At 47.8% G+C, this 18,983-nt stretch overlaps 2 protein-coding genes across 5 annotated transcripts in view; one reads left to right on the plus strand and one right to left on the minus strand.

Moving 5' to 3' along the window:
- CCDC146 (coiled-coil domain containing 146) overlaps positions 1 to 6,307 on the minus strand; it is a 38,356-nt gene extending 32,049 nt beyond the window's left edge. For both annotated transcript variants that reach the window (XM_078876404.1, XM_078876403.1), the window contains exon 1: positions 6,114 to 6,307. The gene's annotated coding sequence lies outside the window, so the exon portion shown is untranslated. The remainder of the gene's footprint in view (positions 1 to 6,113) is intronic.
- A 3,606-nt stretch (positions 6,308 to 9,913) lies between these two features.
- LOC144947213 (hepatocyte growth factor receptor-like) overlaps positions 9,914 to 18,983 on the plus strand; it is a 52,200-nt gene continuing 43,130 nt past the window's right edge. The window contains exons 1-2 of one of the 3 annotated variants that reach the window (XM_078876405.1): positions 9,914 to 10,256; positions 16,651 to 17,913. In XM_078876405.1, coding sequence (XP_078732531.1) covers positions 10,239 to 10,256; positions 16,651 to 17,913 — 1,281 coding nt within the window. In that variant the 5' untranslated portion in view covers positions 9,914 to 10,238. Of the gene's footprint in view, positions 10,257 to 16,388; positions 16,464 to 16,650; positions 17,914 to 18,983 lie in introns of those variants that run through there. The other 2 variants (XM_078876406.1, XM_078876407.1) reach the window with 2 other exon arrangements.

The raw sequence follows: 18,983 nt of genomic DNA on the forward strand, positions 1-18,983 counted from the left end.
TCGCCCTTACCTCCCCAGTGCTGATGTCTGCCCAGCACAGCAGATATTCCTCTAAGGCTAAGTGATGTTAACCGTGGCCAGGACGCAAAGTAGGATTTGTAGTGCAGCGTGCGCAAGGTTTCCCATACGACATGCAGTACACATATCATACTAAAGATCCCCCTTATAGCCTGCCTGGAATGTTGGGGCAAGCACTGTTAGGTAAGCACCTATTTACCATCAAACACATATCCAGACACATATACACAGACATACTTCGACAATACACATAAGCAGAGGTACAAACACACTAACTCACACACACAAAGGTATATTTTGAAAATGAGATAGCTCAATAAATTAAAGTCATACGTCAATGTATATAATGCCTTACTGTATTGGTTGATGTTATATAACTTACACTTAAACTCTGTAGTGTAAAACCTGTCAGGCTCCTGATTGCACAATGCCTGGACGCAATTAACATGAAAAAGGCAGTGCCTGCACATTGAACTCAAGCATAAGTGTTTTGTAGGTGTTGTGTTCCATCAAATTAAATAAAAATTGCATTAGCACAGAGGCGCCTGACAAATTATGTCAATGATAATTTCATCTGCCATCTAGGAAACATTCTGGTGGTATGATGGTCATTTATAAAACGATTCCTTAATGGAACGCTGTGTTGTATTTATTTTGCCAATGGCATACATTTCGATTTAAAGCTTTCGAGAACCAAGAAAATGGCATACATGTTAGGTCTCAAGGATTTCCCTGGTTTAGACTGGATTATCACATGTTTTGCTGTTTATCTGAAAACCACACACTCAGCCCAATTTATTGCAGTGTCTCACCGGCCGCTGCTGCCGGTGGTTCAGCGCTCATGTCAGGGTCACCTCCAAAAGGTTTGTTTTGAATCAAAACCTTTCCCTGAGAAACTAATCACAAATATTTTCGGTTATTTTACATACTACAGGAGGGTGTTTAGTTAGTGGTGGACACTAGAATGTTGCTGCTAACCCCCCCATCTCCAAAAGCAGACTCGCCCGTGCCTGCGTGACAGTTCAATTGTTCTGTCCACGAATCGCTCAGAGAGGCGGCGTGTGAGAGCGAGAAATACAGCGACCTAAGCGACAGCTCTGTTCTTCTCGACGTTTACCACAGTGGGACTGCTCATCAGCTTGACTGCATCGTGGCATCGCACCGAGGAGAACCTGCTGCCTCCTGCACCGCGTATCGATGGGATGACGTGAGAGTGCCTGGCAGCGTCACGGGCATACGATCCGACAGCGCAGCACTTCAGGACATTACCAATTGGCAATTTTACTCTCAACATGTTGCATCCCTTTCAACATTCTGGTTTTGCTAATAAACAGACGCAATTTGCATATCTGCCCACGTGACAACTTGGATTGATTGGCTTTGTCAGGCCGGGGGCATTATACCTACACGATTTAACCCAAAAGAAACCAATTATGAATTTGATATTGGTTGTGAAAACCTCTGTATAAAATTAACATTAAACATTGATAACATTGGCCGTGCCGCAAAGAGCAAGTTCTGTGGGTAAGGGGTTTAATTTTTACTTTCATATACGTAAAAATGTTTTTATTGAACCCACAATCACAAACATAACAGAGGGCAAATCAACATTCGAGCCAAAGAACACAGAACCGAGGCGCCCTCTGGGTGTTTATTCTCCCCCTGACGGAGTCGATTACGGTGTCCCAGGTTATTTTTCTACCCTACACATGTGAAGTTTCATTGGGTCAGTTTTGTCAAAATTTCGTTTGTGTATACTTAAAAAAATAATTCTAATTTTCCCCAAGGTTATCCTAAGGATTTTCAGCTGGGGTCTCACCGATTTGAATCTTTGTGTTTGGCAGGTATGCAACAGCGTGAATAAATGACAGCACTGCACAGTACCACCAAAGTGCGGGGGAGTGGCGCAGTGGCTCACATTCTGCATTACTACCTACCTGGTGACCTAGGTTTGATTCCCGGCTGTGGCCAACATCGGTGGCGAGTGACATCTGAACCACCAAGTGCCCAGCATGACAAAGTGTGATCAAACATCCCCCAAGAATGATACAGTGTGGGGAATCTTTCATCCCGCAGTGGACTGACAAAGAGTTGTAGATTGTGACATTGTACTACATGATTTATAATAATGTCTCCCTTAATTGACCCCAACATGGAATTTAAAATCCATGTTGGGGTCAACCCAACACATCATCAATTCCAGGCTGATAAAATTGAGCCGCACTTTGTGGGAATAGAGGTGATTCTACAGAAATAATGGCCCATGCCATATCAATGTGGAATTGCTAATAATGGCTCAGGCCTGCCAATGCTCATTTAAGAATTTAAGATTTTTCATATGCTGATATTTAATGTTTTTCCACATCATACCTACTTTGTAATCCTGTACATAAAATATGAACAGCATATAAAGAGTACGTATTTTGCTGAGCACACACACTCGGAATGTAGTGGGAGTGCTGTGTCGGGTGTGCGCAGGATGTTAGATGATAAACATGCTCCAAGCAAGGAACACTCGAGATAAAATTTGGCATTCTCATTTCACGGGTCATGTGACAGTCCTCATATTTTCACTCATGAATAAGCCACAGTCAAAACGTCTTCCTGCTCAAAGAGCAACGAAGTAGCATTCATCTCCGACAGCGCCTGAACCAGTTGTGAAAATTCCACATTCCTGTGGTGGGGGCCAGTCGTCGAGGAGGCCGCTCTCCTCCTCTCTTACAGTTCCACGCTAATTTCTCACATTAACATCACTAGCCCCGGCCACTTCTGTATGACCCTTGAGCTACACCCATTTCACACCTTTTAAAACAGTCTGCCTCAGCAGCAGACCATGCTTTCCCACCTGATGATGGACGCTTGTGTTTTGCCCGAAACGTCGTGATTTATTTTATACCTACGTGACTTTACCGAAAGAACCAAAGAGTATACATATAATAAACCTGAACTACCTACAATATAGCACCAGCCCGATACTCCTTAAAAATGCAATGGTAATACAGGCCACACAAGTTGATTTTACCTACATATTACAATATTTGTGAATAGTTTTAACACAAGGGCATGAATTAAAAACATTTTCCATAAAGACTTACTTGCCTTCAGAAACAAATAGATGGTAACATAGTACACGACTGTATGGCACTGCTAAAAATACATGCAGGAAATATTGAACTCAAGCCAATATCTGGAAACGTAAGATCAATGTTGTCTACATATTGCTCATGTTATGACAGATATACGGCAACATTGAAGCTATACCAAGTGCATAGGTTAGACATGGGTCTGAGACATGAGTCAGTTCTATGGAATAACAATTACAAAGCATCATGCGATTTAAGAGACACTGATTTAGGAGATTGCCGAGTGGCTTAGAGGTCAGAGGACTGAGCTGGCATGTCTGCATCTTGGGTTTATATCCTTGGCAGCTGCCTGTGATGAAACTGTGTTCTCTTCTGTTGTGAGTTGTTGGTCTCACCCTCGTCACTTATGGACAATCTGTATACTGTACTGTACATTTATTCCCAGACATGTATATTTAAACGGACTAAGCAGATGGTAAGAAACTGATCTATCTGATCCACCTTTCCAAGCTTTTAGGCACAATCCCTGCACCTGGAAAACATGCTGATATCGATTTTCTGTTACTCAGGATCTCAGGGTGTTCCGTTTCAGTAAAGTACCATCACCATTACCTGCCAGCGATGTGCACAAATCCTACTCCTCGTTCTACACGAGGATTGATCTATTGAACTTGCATTATTTATGGCTGGCCTAAGAGCTACAGTGCTCCCGACTGAAACTTAGGATTCTCCAGTAATACTGTAACCTAACCTAGGACCTATCCCTGGTGCTTTTCAGAAATATTCTGTAAAATATGCACACACTTGTTTATCTGTGTACCGTACATTTATATATACAGTATAAAAAAAAACAATTACATTTATCTACGAATTACAATACAAAGTACATCACAAAATTGGTGGGGGACAGTTTTTACACAAGGAAACAAAATAGAGGTTTTTTTTGTTAGATCGCGTAAATATATAAATGTGTCGTTAAACCCGCCACCACCCGACACAGCCTCTATTATGGATTAAATTGGTTGCGAAAGCCTACGTGTTAAATTAAGGAAACAAAAATTGGCTTCCCACAAAGTGGTACTAATTTTATCATTCCTCCAGAGAAAGGATGGGCTGGGTCAACCACCGAACTGATTTGAAATCATGCGATTCCAATTGGTTATTCAAGAAACTGATAATCACATTACGTTGTTAATTTCAATATTAAAATACATTTTTAAAGCAAAGCCTCATTAAGTAGCAAGGGTGAATTTCACAAAATTCAGCATAGTGAGCAAAACACGTTTACACTGTTTATTAAAATATGTATGGTAAAACAAAACATAGTGGGAGATGATGTAAAAGGGGCATTTTAACTTGGTCTGGGTATCCCCACAGGTGACTCAGTCTTACATGAGTGCCTGGTATCCGTTGTGTGAAAATCACCGCTGGTGTAATTCTAGCGACACCACCCCTCTTGAGTGCAGTTCCTGCCGTAACATCTGCTCACGAACAGCACTTGGGCAAAGTATTACTCTTCGAGGTGTGCACTAAAGAACATTGAATTGCCTGTCATAGAAATGTGGAATGTCCACCTCTCAGAACAGCTGAGATGGATAAAAGACTCCTCCACGCCATGCGGGTCATGGGGGGGGGGGTTATTTAACCATACTTCACCACGATGGTTGTGGTGTGATTAAATAATCATATAGGTTGGAGCCTAGTAGAGTACATCTATGGCTTTTTTTCACTGCCCTCTGGTAATAACGTATCCTGAAAGCCTACAACACCCGTAATGAACGGTGCTCGCCCATGCAAGAACTATACATATAGGATGGCCCAATAGTCAGGACACGTAGGGTCATTTAATTTATTTAAACACTGGCATTCAAAAAATGTAATTGTTTTTCTTTGGTTTAATATTTTACTCCCATTTATAATATCGATTTTTCTTATTCCTGTGGGGTCACTTCACATCCGACGTTTGCAAAACTAGACCGAGAACGCGGAATGATTTGAGACAGCATTGATCAACGTGAAAAAAATGACACCTGTAATCTTAACAAGAAGTTGTAAATTAATTTCAGAAGATAATTCATGCGTGCATTAATGCTAAAGGAAGCCAGTTTGAAAATGTGCTTAAATAAATCAAATAAGCACGTGCCATTTGTTAAAATAAATATAATAACCCGATGTATCCGGACTTTGGGCCACCCTGTATAATGAGGCTCACAGCTGCGAACTTCCATGATCTGGCGAGGTGGATAAGGTGGATAAATTGGTGGTAATAGGCAACAGAAGTAACACTGCAATGTACACGAAATCAATGCCGACTCGAGCTGCAACCTTACGCCGAGTTATGAGCCACCATGGAGCACCCGCGCTGGTCATTTTCGAGCGCCTCTTAAGTCCAGTACAGCACTCTCGTGCCAGGATCACCAACACCACGCGCGGGTCGTCTTTATATCTCCAAACGCCAATGTGCATTCCAGATCAGGTCCTGTAGTTGTTGGTTCCGACACTACGATATTACCAGATCACTGCGCAAAGAAGATACGTTGCTTTGACTGATCTTGTAGAGTTTAATGACAAACTCTGAGTGTCCATGTGAACCCACTGCTGGATGATGATGGGTGGTATTTGACCAGAACTCACCACGTTGGTCAATTGCTGGCTGCTGACGGCGGGGGCATTCACCGATCACTGTAAATGGTGGTCCAGATGTCGTGTGAGCCACAATTAATTTACCCCTCACATTTCCCCCACTTTGCATATTCATTTCTGTTTTAAACAAACCTTACTTCAAAAATATAAAGTTTTAGAGAATTAAATTCGGGTCACAAGACATCTGGACCACGTTGTATAGTAACAACTATTGCTTGTTTTGATGATACACCTTTACTGTAATAGATGTTGTTACTGTGCTCACAAGTGAATCTGTATCGCACACACAGGAGACGGGTCGACGAGGGGGGTATGAATGTGAACACAAGTTGAACACAAGTTGAACACAAATCACTGCAGGCCACTCACCACTGCAACGGCCCTGTTGAGCTTGCAGGAGCACGAACCCCGAGGGTTTCTACTCACGACGCCAGCTCATAACGCAGCGCTTAATCGCCTGCAATAGGCAATAACTGTAGCAGTAATACTAGTAGTAGTAGTACGTGCTAATAGTTGTAGTGTTACGCGTGGGAGTGAATGATTGGGGCCCGGTTAAACATTAATAGCACGACGCGTCCTCAAGCCGTTGCTATGCGTGCGCCTGGAGACGGAGATCTCGCTCCCCATTGGTTGATTCTCCGGCGAGCGTGCGCGTTTTGACCAATGACGCGAGAGTAAACTAACCGAGGCCACGCCCCCCCCTACTTGAGAATCACAATCTGCATTGATTCTAGATTTGAAGCTTTGGTGACTGCAAGGATTCACACTCTTAGGTTTTTCGGTAAAGTCACGTAGGTAAAAAGAAATAATACATAATAATAAATAATAAAGATAATAATAGAAATAAAAAATCACGACGTTTCGGACGCAACACAAGTGTCCGTCATCAGGTGTGACCGTCACAGCTAAAATTGACTGTATCAAGGCAAAATTCCAAGAGACAAGCTCTTAAATACAAGTTAAGGGGGAGGGGGGCTTATCTGAATGTGGTAACCAGTGAATGGAACGTGTTGTTAGTCCCGCCCACCCCCCCAACACGTTCCATTCACTGGTTACCACATTCAGATAAGCCCCCCTCCCCCTTAACTTGTATTTAAGAGCTTGTCTCTTGGAATTTTGCCTCACTTGATACGGTAAATTTTAGCTGTGACGGTCCCACCTGATGACGGAGACTTGTGTTGCCTCCGAAACGTCGTGATTTGTTATTTTATTTCTATTATTATTTCTATTAGTTTTATTATTTATTTTTACCTACGTGACTTTACCGAAAAAACCTAAGAGTATGAATCTGCACTGAGACTGCAGAAGGAATCCGATGAGCTATAAAGCGCTTTTTATTTACAGATTTCCAGTAGGGGCGAGTCAGAACGTTACTACAACACACAATAAAAAAAACACGATAGGAGCGCAATGTATAGGAAAGGTAACCAAATCACTTAAAATGTTCTACAAATAAAACTTTTTTTTATCTTATCAGGTAAATCCCACTGAGGTATCAACTTATTTGATCAGCAGCGACCTGGCCACAAATTATAGCTCAACAGAGTAACGTATCACGTGGAAATGTATAGCAGCAAAATCATCTCAATGCATGTTTTTAAATGTGGAGGGAAAACCCGGAGGACCCGGAGAAAAAACAATCCACGCGACCACGGGGAGAGCGACACGAAGACTACAAACACACAGCAGCAGTAGACTACAAACATACAGCAGCAGTAGCAGACTACAAACATACAGCAGCAGACTACAAACATGCAGCAGCAGACTACAAACATGCAGCAGCAGACTACACACATACAGCAGCAGTAGACTACAAACATAAAGCAGCAGCAGTAGACTACACACATACAGCAGCAGTAGCAGACTATAAACATACAGCAGCAGCAGATTACAAACATACAGCAGCAGTAGACTACAAACATAAAGCAGCAGCAGTAGACTACAAACATACATCAGCAGCAGACTACAAACATAAAGCAGTAGCAGACTAGAAACATACAGCAGCAGCAGTAGACTACAAACATACATCAGCAGCAGACTACAAACATAAAGCAGTAGCAGACTAGAAACATACAGCAGCAGCAGTAGACTACAAACATACAGCAGCAGCAGTAGACTACAAACATGCAGCAGCAGCAGACTACAAACATACAGCAGCAGTAGACTACAAACATAAAGCAGCAGCAGTAGACTACAAACATAAAGCAGCAGCAGTAGACTACAAACATACAGCAGCAGCAGACTACAAACATACAGCAGTAGCAGACTACAAACATACAGCAGCAGACTCCACACATAGAGCAGCAGCAGGCGTCGCCAGGGTCAGGATTGAACCCCCGACCTCCTGTATTGATGCTCCTGCTGTTGTGGAGTGACTCATGCAGCCAGCTATGGCTGCAGGGTTTGGTGGTACATGATGTTAATGTCGTGTATTGTGAAAATTCGGTCACAGTTCCTATGATTATTGTTTCATTGCTTTTATGGCTTTATTTTGGTGATTTCGAAAAGTTTTTTGGTTTGGCCATGTTTTTTGTTGTAGTACGGAGTTAGACTGATGGCCTTAATCTAAGTTGTCTTGTGGTTGTTGTTGTTTGACTTGCATCCCACTGGGATTTTTGCACAGCGTTGGTGTACGGTGCTTTTTTTCCGGAAGACTTTGCAGTTTTTTTCTGAATTTTTCTGTTTGCGCATAGCCACTTTAAGATGTTTTCTTGTTTATGTTTTAGTATTTTGTTTGTTGCGGTTGCACCTGACTCAAGAGCCGAATGGCTCACAGGGCTATACCAAATAAATGAACTTGAAGTTAACATCACACGATAAGCCACTTCATTGAGCTATCATTCGTGGCCAGGTCGCTTCTGAAAAAGAGTTTGCTAGTTGCAATTACTGGCGAAACGTCGTGCTCAGATTGTAAATGTTGTGGCTTTGCTCTCCAACACACCGGTTAGTGCTGTACTAATAAAGAATTGTCATGTTCTGTTTACATGACAAACCTTACCAATTAGCTATGTCGGGTGGTGGCGGGTTTAACGACACATTTATATATTTACACGATATAACCCCTTAAAAAATACCTGTATTATGGATTCTCCAGTAGCATTTCTTTAAACAAACAAACTCTGGACTGGTTTGGACATTTGGGGTCGCATCAGCAGTGCGGCTTTTAAACACTGATTTAGTAGCAGAGTGAAATAATATTTGATTATTCCACTGTACATTAATTGTACATGTAGTATCTTCTATGATAGGGGGATGGGGAGGAGAGTTGTGGGGAGGGAGGGATGAGGTGAGTGATGGGAAGGGAGGGATGGGGATGTGAGTGATTAGAAGGTAGGTATGGGGAATTGAGTGATGGTGAGGGAGGGATGGGGAGGGATGGGGAGGGAGGGTTGTTGAGGTGAGTGATGGTGAGTGATGGGGAGGGGTGCGGAGGTGAGGGATGGGGAGTGATGGGGAGGGGTGCGGAGGTGAGGGATGGGGAGTGATGGGGAGGGAAGGAGAGGTGGGGAGGTGAGGGATGGGGAGTGATGGGGAGGGAAAGAGGGATGGGGAGGTGAGTGATGGGGAGGGAGGGATGGGGAGGTGAGTGATAGGGAGTTATGTGGAGTGATGGATGGGTGGGGAGGTGAGTGATGGGGAGGGAAGGAGGGATGGGGAGGTAAGTGATGGGAAGGGATGGGGAGGGAAGGAGGGGTGGGGAGGTGAGTGATGGGGAGTGATGGGGAGGGAGGGGTGGGGAGGTGAGTAATGGGAAGGGAGGGATGGGGAGGTGAGTGATGAGGGATGGGGATAATGGTGATGGGGAGAGATGGCGAATTTAGTGATGGTGGAGTGATAGGAAGGGAGGTTGGGGAGATGAGTAATGGGGAGGTGAGTCATAGAGAGGTGAGTGATGGGGAGGCGATGGGGATTTCAGTGATGGTGAGGGAGTGATGGAGAGGGAGGGATGGGGATGTGAGTGATTAGAAGGTAGGGATGATGAGTGATGGTGAGTGATGGGGAGGGATGGGGAGGGATGGTGAGTGATGGTGAGTGATGGGGAGGGGAGGGGTGGGGAGATGAGTGATGGTGAGTGATGGGGAGGTGAGTGATGGTGAATGATGGGGAGGGAGGGGTGGGGAGGTGAGTGGTGATGTCAGAGGACATCACGGGCCGTGACGTCACGGGGGAGCTCCGCGGAGTCGCGGGGACTTTGCTTGCGGTCAGCGAAGCCGCCACCACCACCACCGCTGCTGCCCCTGTTGCTGCTGGAGTTGTTGCTGCTGCTGGAGTTGTTGTTGCTGGAGTTGCTGGAGTTGTTGCTGCTGGAGTTGATAGAGACTGCGCCGTTCTCGATCGCCATCGCTGCTACACAGAAGTGAATAGATCGTGGATCTGTCTGGACGAGAGAGAGGAGAGGGGGAGGCGTGAGAGCTGAAGCGGCGCGGCGACCTGGGAGGATTTGCGGCGCTCCCGGCACTGCGATGGGGTGGTGATGGTGACGGGGTGGTGGTGATGGTGAGTGGTGGGGAGGTGAGTGATGGTGATGGGGTGGTGATGATGGTGATGGTGACGGGGTGGTTGATGGTGGTGATGGTGAGTGGTGGGGATGGTGATGGTGGTGATGGTGACGACGGCGATCGTGGCGGTGACAGCCCCATCAAGGCGGAGGGGACCCGAGGCGAGGCTTCTTCTGTTCGTGCTGGTGATGTGTGACCGTGTTTAAGTCGGTGTGGCTGGCGTACGCGCAGGGCAGCTCACAGGCACAAGTCAACTTGCACAAAGTTGTGGTCGGGTTCACAGTCTAGAGTGGGCATTAGACTACAGATGGTGGTCGTGATGAACTATGATGGTAGTGATGGTGGTGATGGTAGTAAAGGCGATGGTGGTAGTGATGGTGATGATGGTGGTGGTGGTGGTAGCGATGGTAGTAGAGGTGGTAGTGATGAACTATGATAATGGCCACTCATCTCAGTCAGTGGTGGTGATGTTTGTAATTGTGTTGGTGGGAGATGGGAGTAGGGGAGCGGTGGTGTCGTTATCCCACTGCGCTACGAACCCGACGAGCCGGGTTCCCTTCCCGCTCACGGCCACCACCACCACTACGATGTGAAGCAGTGCTTGGCCTCCCCTAGATCGACTCAGCCTCAAATGAGTAACTGGTGCGGTGTATAGTAAACATCGCTACTGGGGAGACAAAGGCGGCTGGGCGTGATGCTGGCCACCCACCCCTCGTGTGCCACAGTGCCGGCCTTCGTAGGTGCCCCAGCAGTCCGCTAAGGCTACACCGGGGGGGGTCTCGTTGTGTGTAAAGTGTTTGACCAAAGCTTGATTTGACTTTGCCCAATTTGATGTCGCTGGTTAAATATTAGAAGAAGGCGAAACCAACTCTCCTGCTTCCAGCGAGGATGGCTCTGACGTGAGTCGCGTTGGCGTGTGTAGCGAGTTCAGCCGAGTCGCAGACGCACTCGTTGGAGGCGATACACACGGGGTGACTGCCCCTCTACAGGATAACATTCTATGGTGGTGACCACCAGCTAACTACACTAGTTACCACACTAGTTACCAGCTAACTACACTAGTTACCAGCTAACTACTCTAGTTACATACTCTAGTGATGAACTAATTAGGCCGTGACAACGGACCGGACCACAGCTTAGGTCCCGGTCCGCGTGTTGGAGACTCTGCAGGACGTAGATAGTAGATTCTTCAGGATGAACAACAGCGCCGCTCCCTCTGGGGGCCGCGGCTTGTGTCCTCTAATGATAGCTCAGTGGGCCTTACCTGGTAAAATAAAATTGTTTAAATTTAATTGAATTTCCCACGCTCTCTCGTGCTCTATGTATTAAGGGGTTATCAGCAAATCAGTGAGTGTTTACATGGTGTTGGTCATCATACGCCAAGCATTTAATACGAGATGCCATATGCGCTTATATTGGGGAACCAATCTCACCATTGTGCTCTCAGTGGTAACACTCCGTTACTCAAAGTGACAAGTGCCTGGGTTCGATTCCCCCGTGTTCTTGTATAGGTTTCCTCCGCGTTCTCCGCTTTCCTCCCTTCGCTAAAACACACACACACCCAGACAACGTCATCGTTGTTGGTCAAACATCCCAAATGTAGCAGGACCCTCCTGCAAAAGAGGCTTCGGACATACCGTAGTGTGGCTTTTCTCGGTAACTAAAGTTAAAATCACGTCTGCAAAAAAAACTGTAGTGCAATGCTAATTAACAATGAACGGATCTTATCCATGCAAATTGCCGTGTTAGCAGTGTAACACAATATCTACATTCAGATAAGTCTCACGTGTACACATATCATCAGCACTTCGAGACCACAGCCGCATGACTGTGGGGTCTAAATAGACCACTGTATGTGTCACCACACATACAACAGTTTTACGGTCACATTTTTATTTAGTTACGCTTGTTTACCCCGGAATGTTTCATTGAGTCTCAAGTCTTTTTGTTCAGGAGGGTCCTGCTATCTTTTCGCAGGAGGGGGCGATGTTGATATTGTTGCTTTCGCCATGAAAGCGAAACTATGCTGAACTTTTTTTTATTTTACCAGGTAAGGCCCACTGAGCTATGTAGCTCTGTTTCAGAAGCGGCCTGCAAACAAATGACAGCTCAATAAAGTGGCTTATCACGTGGATATTTGTAGCAGCCAAATACTCTAAACGCATGTTTCTATGCTATCACTGAGAGCCCATGCAAGCTACAAATATACAAGCATCAGAAGCGAACCCATGATCTCCTGTTTACCAGGTGAGGTAGTTAACATCTCGCCACCGTGGCATCTGTTTGGCCAATACCAGGTAATGTTTTAGCATTGAGATGGTTGGCCAATACCAGTGATACTTGAAGACATTGTGTCTGTATTTTTTTTGTTATTGGAGGAGCCCAGGGAAAAGCCATACAGTGCAGGGGGAGAACATACAAACTCCAACACAGAGAGGCGCCAGAGTTGGGAATCGAACCCAAGCCATTTTACTGTGAGGCGCACCACCACCCTGCCAGCCTAGATTTTCGAGGCTCAACACATTGGATTTTTTTAGATATTTATACAAAATCTGCATCGAGCAGCGCGGTACTTTAGAATACCGTGCGCAACATGTCCACCTCTAAGCGTCGGGCGATGCACCCAGGAGTCACGCCCGTGAATGCGTGCAGGGCCAACAGATCCGTGCCACATTCAAGTCCCTAAAATGACGGAACGGTGGCGCAACGGATAGCTCCTGTGCTGTGAACCCGACGATCCGCTGGTGTGTCTCATTCATGGCTAACATCAGTGGCGAGCGACGATATCTGAGCCGCTCCTGGAAAGCCCCTCATCCCGGATAAGGTCGCCGCAGAACCACCCGTGAAGAGAGAGAGGCCTTCTTCACTTGGCCTCGTTATTCCCACCAGAGGGGGGGGGGGGCAGCTCGTGCCGCTGGGCCCTGCACCCTGCACGGAGTTTCCCATGTTAGTTAGTCGAGCCCACGGCTTGCACTCTCAAGAGGGTGAGCGACTTCCGTAAAACAACACATGCGCGAACTTCTCTTCAATTACTTCGTGTCAATTGAGGGGTAATTAAAATACTGATTTTGGTGTTCTATGCAGCTGGCCACAGGCTGGAATACGCCAGATTAAGTGAAAACCCACGGTTGATCTGCTGGGTTTTTGTGTATGCAGTCAGTGGTTGGTGAGGCCGTGGCATCAGCCCCGGCAGTCTCTACGCTGCGTGGTCTGCATGGCTCCATGTTCTCTGCTCGGTGACGAACGCCCTCAGCCATCGTCCTGGGCAGCTGCCTGCGTTGCTATTGAGCAACGGTTGCTCACCCCTCTTTCCTCCTTGCCCATCACGATTCACCGCACTCGATAAAGCTACCGATCCTTGCACCAACCGCATGCGATCGCGTTGGCGCAGAAGGCCGATAGCGTTGTCATTGAATGCAAGAGGCAGAGTGCTTAGAGATGCTGCACTCCACACACCGGGTTTCAATCGCTTGGTAGATACAAGTACATACATGGTAATGATAGTTTACATCTACATCGCGTCGTTTGTGTTAAACAGCACCCCGGACCGCTACACGTGAAGAAGCTGAGGAGGCCTAAAGCGACAACAACAAAAATCGCATAAAACATCTAAATTCCGACAAAATAAAAATGACACCGGAATTTAAAGTCGTTCAAGCTCCAATTACATGGGAAAATAACTCCAAGGAAAGCCGTCTCAGTGGTAAATAAATCAATGAAGCACAATTAAATTGAAGTGACAACCATCCCGAAAAAGCAGAGCACAAAAACACAGGAATTGGCAATGATTGCAGGAAGCCTCGAGAGCCGAGAGGAATTCTAAGCTCAAGAGTTTGAGTTGCATGGACGTGGGACGGACGTGGCACGGGTGTGGTACTAGCATGGCACAGATGTGGCACGGACGTGGCACGGACGCGGCACGGACGCGGCACGGATGTGACGAGGCCACGCGAGCAGCGGTTCCCACTCTGAGGCCCACAGACTCTGTCACACGACCCCGCACGGCTCGTGGAAGGTTTCCCGTGGAATTTTTGGCACAATACGATTATCTTTTTTTTTATTGCACAGATGTTTAGGTTGGTCAATGCAGGTATAGTTAAGTTTATTTGATTTGTTGCATGGATGATAATGATGAGGGTCCCGTCTTTCCGGTTGCCTGACTATTGTACACGGGAGATCCGTGGTGCTGCGTGAGCCACAGAGCAGCAACAAAGACAAAAAACGTCATCGTCGCAGAGAAGGAGTACACCGGGTCTGTAGGGGACAGTGCAAGTTGGACGTTTATGTGGATTTTATTAAATAACATTTTACAGCGTTTTAGAGTAACGTACCGCAAGTTTACATTTTGAAAATGACTTTATTGGCGCGTGGTGATTCCGCAAAGGTTTGGTAGACAGTTGATGCGGCGCGTGGGTCCAGGAAGGTCGGGCGGCACTCTCGGAGCACTCCACTGCTTCTTTGTAGCCGAATATTTGACCCGCTGCACGTGTCCTCTTTCCCCTTGACCGAGACGCATCGCTAGCAGGCTTGGGCAGGACATGACGCAAGCAGCCATGACAGTCGATGGAGGAGACTGGTACTGGAATGGCAGCCAAAGGAGTGAACTTGCGACCAACGCCACGGAGATGGGGCGATGAAATCAGGAGTGAGATAGATTGTGTCAGCGCAGGTCCGCGTGGGATGGTGACGGACGGCATGCGAAAGCCTTTACCCAGTCGTGGATAGACCATGTCTGATGGTGATCGTGATGATGATTTCCTCTTTGTGCTCTCATCTTCGAGCTTGATTCCTCCTGCTTCAGGTGAACAATGTTTCAGTTAAAGCACCAACCTGATGTTCGATTGCACACTTATGCCGATATCTATTTCGGTGGCTTAGCAGACTACACTCTGCATGAGTTTATTTGACTCTTAATAAAACTTTCAGAACTGGTACGAAAACACTTCTCTACATGGGGTTCTTTGTGCATTTTATAGCAGCTGGACTGCTGACAACAAAAATAATTTTTGGTCGGATCATAATCTTGTTTTCGCTTTTAGCACTTGGCTCACAATTTGAAAGTTAAAAACCCAATTCCCAACGATTCACAAAATTTCCCCTGAATATTTGATCCACAAAATCTTCACCGAGTCTCAATACTTATTTTTAGAGCATCTTGCATCGGAGTGTTTGTCCAATCCCGTGAGTGCTGTGGTAGAAAATGAAAGTTCCCGGAGAAAGCCCACTCACGCAAAGGGGAAACACTCAAATGCTCTGCAGTGAAGGATTCAAGAACACATTTGCTGGACTGCAATCTCATGATCACCAAGAGTTTAAAAATATATATATTTGATCCACCAACCCTTGCCTTGGATGATAGTCTTCACACTGCACCCGGTCAGGCATCATCCCCGAGGTGACAATAAAATGAGAACTGCTTTGTGGGAAAAAAATCAACAGTGGTCATCCCGACTATGGAGTGACTGGTTCCCACTATCGGAATCAGGGATTTTCCTCACTGGCTTAGGGCTATCTGTGAAACGCAAGCACCGCTCACAGTACAGTATATATTTTCGGTGTGTTTTTCTGGACGTCTCGTGGCGGGCGAGAGTAAAATGAAAGTGAGGTGAGGAGGAGGAGCAGCAGCAGGATGGATGGAGTGCGCTGTAGTCCCTTTGACGGGGCACGGACGGGCAGCTGTTGTGTTTAGTTGACAGACTGCTGACACGGCATCAAAACCCAGCACGGACCGGCGTTCCGGGAGGGGAGGTTTTTTTGTTTTCGGTGTCTGGTGGCACAGCTCTCGGCTGATTCATACAAATCACGGCCTTTACTAAGAAAAGAGAGAGAGTCTGTGAATCACTCTGGAATCTGGCCGTGGGTTTGGTCGTTTGGAGTGAGTTCAGAGTAAGGCTTTACGTTTTAATAAAATGCCGCGTGAAGATATGTCACGTGAATATAAATGTTTTTTACATTTAATGAGCAAACACCGATTGACCTGCTGGCCTACAGACGTGAAAGCGTTGTGATGGGTGGTGGTGGTGGGGGGGGGCGTTTGTCGATCTGGGGAAGGTGGACAGCTGAGAGAGGCCTTGAAGTGGCCCCCAGAGGTTGGCAGATCTTTGTTGGAGTTCATCTCGCAGCGCAAATGTCAATTGTGCAACTTTTCCCAGAACTGACAGAAAGAAGTAAGCAGCGGCGCAGTATGTGGTGACCCCTCGATATATTTTGGTTGATTTAGGTTTGTGCACTGTTTTCTATTCATTCTGAACTTCGGTTGATTTTGCTTTGATTTATATTTGCTTCATTGTTGGACTCTGTTTTAAATTGTCGCTCTGGCGACTCGGGTCACGCTTGCAATTGAGTCTCATCCTCGTTTCTTGGGTTCTCACTTGGTTAAACAAAATAAACTTTCTGCTGTCTTTTAGTTGGAGGGATTTGGCATGAGGCCTCAGACTGGCCGCCAGGCGCTGGTGGCTCACCTGCAGGCACTGCTGCTGCTGCTGCTCCTACACGCCGGTCCCTCCGTGGCATTTTCCTGCGCCGGCCGGAATGACGCCGAGAATTCCGTAACCTCCACCTCGGCGTTCGACTTCGCGACGTACGTCGCGCCAAGCGCCGTCTCCAACGTCGCGGCCAGAAACGGCGCCGTCTTCGTCGGCGCCACCAACGCCATCGTGGTGCTGGACCGCGAGCTGCGGACGGTCAGGAACTACACGACGGGGCCCGGGCCCGAGACGTACGGGGACGACCCATGCCGGGACCTCCCTGTCAGCGGCAGCAACGACGACACCGGCGCCGGCGCGCCGCGCCTCGTGGACAACGACAACGCGCTGCTGCTGCTGTCGGACGACTACATGGTGGCGTGCGGTAGCGCGCGCCGTGGGACCTGCCTGCTGGCGCGGCTCCGCGGCGGCCCCGGCGAGGCGCGCTGCCTCTACGGCTACGACGATGACTACGACGACGACGAGGAAGCTGAATCCTGCCCAGACTGCGTTGCCGGCGCCCTGGGCAGCCGTGCCGTGCTCTACTCGGACGGCTTCACCCGGTTGTTCGTCGCGAACACTGTCGACGGCGGCGGCGGCCGCTTCGCGCCGCGCTCCCTCTCGCTGCGCCGGCTCAAGACGAGCGAGGACGGCTTCGTGTTCGCGGGCCGGCAAGTCGGGGCGGACTCGACGATGGACCTGCTCCCGCGGTTGCGCGCCGCGTACCACGTGCGCTACGTGGACGCGTTCGCGAGCGGCGCGTACGTCTACGCGCTGTCCGTGCAGCGGAGCGCGCCGGGCTCCGGGCGCTACGAGACGCGCCTGGCGCGGTTCTGCGCCTCTGAGTCGGAGTTCGCGTCCTACGTCGAGCTGCCCCTGCGCTGCGGCGGCGCCGACACGTGGCTGCGGCGGTCGGCGGAGCCGTCCGACTACGAGCTCGCGCAGGCTGCGTTCGTGAGCCGGCCTGGCGTCGAGCTCGCCTCCTACCTGAAGCTGAAGGCTGGCGACGAGGCGCTGTTCGTGGCGTTCGCCCGGTACGGGGGCGCCGCCGCCGGGCCCGACGGAGCCCCTGTGCCGCTACCCGACTCGGCCGTGTGCGTTTTCTCCCTGCCCGCCGTCGACCTGGACATCGACAACGCGCTGCAACGCTGCGACATCAAGGGGCTCGATCACTTCCTCGGCACGGAGCCGCCGGCGTGCACACCGGTGAGCGGCGTGCGGCGGTTGTCCCCGCGGTGCGACGCGTTCGTCTGGAGTGCCGACGTTACGTGCGTCGTGATGGCGACGACATTTCTTCCCAAATGCAAATCACTAAAAATATATATTTCCAGGCGTTCCCTGCTTTTACGACACAACAGGTTCCTAGAAACCCCGTCATCATGAATTGGACCCTATATTTCCATTGATGGTAAAAACAGTAGAAATGTTTCTTTCCGATTTGTTTTTTCTTTTAATTGGCCATATTTAACAGGGTTTCATCGGTAAAAGTCCACAAAAATGCTAAGTCACATCGGAAAGCAGACCGACTCTATTCAAATGTGTTTGGAGTCATGTCAGAAGATGTGTCAGAAATCAAGTTTCTGTGTCGTGAATTGATCCTTGGTTGCATTATGTAAACGTCGTAAATGTGGATCATTGTAGTAAATTGGAGACTGCCTCTATAATAGCAGTGGTTCTGAAACCCACGGAATTGACTTGTAAAGAATTCAACACAGTGCCTACTTTCACGAATATTTAGGACTGCGTAGGCTTTCGCGGTTGCTCTGTGCAACTCTCCGGCGTTGCTATCGGGTTGTTACTGCGTAGTGTTCGGCACGATGTCCGACATTTCAGTTCCTTGAAAAGCTCCCAGAAACGTCGGGCATCGTGGCAAACCACACGACGTGCAACCCGAATCAGCATTGGAGAGCTCGGTCTAAACTTTAACTCATAACAAACTTTCCCAGGCGCTGATACGGCCTTGCGGTAGCACGTTCCCCGCTCGTTGCAGAGCTCGAGTTTTCATCCGGCAGGCCGCCCTGCTTTATAACTGCGGCGTGCGTTCACGATAATAATACTACGCGCCGTCTGCTTCACAGCGAACGTTCAAGATCCCGTGACGTTGTTTGCAAGCGTCAGGCCGTTGTGTGCTGGAGTCGTTATCCAAAGTTTCCCAAAATAAAAAAAAATCACCGAAAATTACTCAACTGAAGTTATAACGGAGCAGTCATCGCATTCCACTGGAAAAAAAACACTTGGTAGGACCCTCCCAAACAGAGAGTTGTGAGAGTTTTCTG

Source organism: Lampetra fluviatilis, chromosome 44 (genome assembly GCF_964198595.1).
Source record: "Lampetra fluviatilis chromosome 44, kcLamFluv1.1, whole genome shotgun sequence".
NCBI lineage: Eukaryota > Metazoa > Chordata > Hyperoartia > Petromyzontiformes > Petromyzontidae > Lampetra > Lampetra fluviatilis.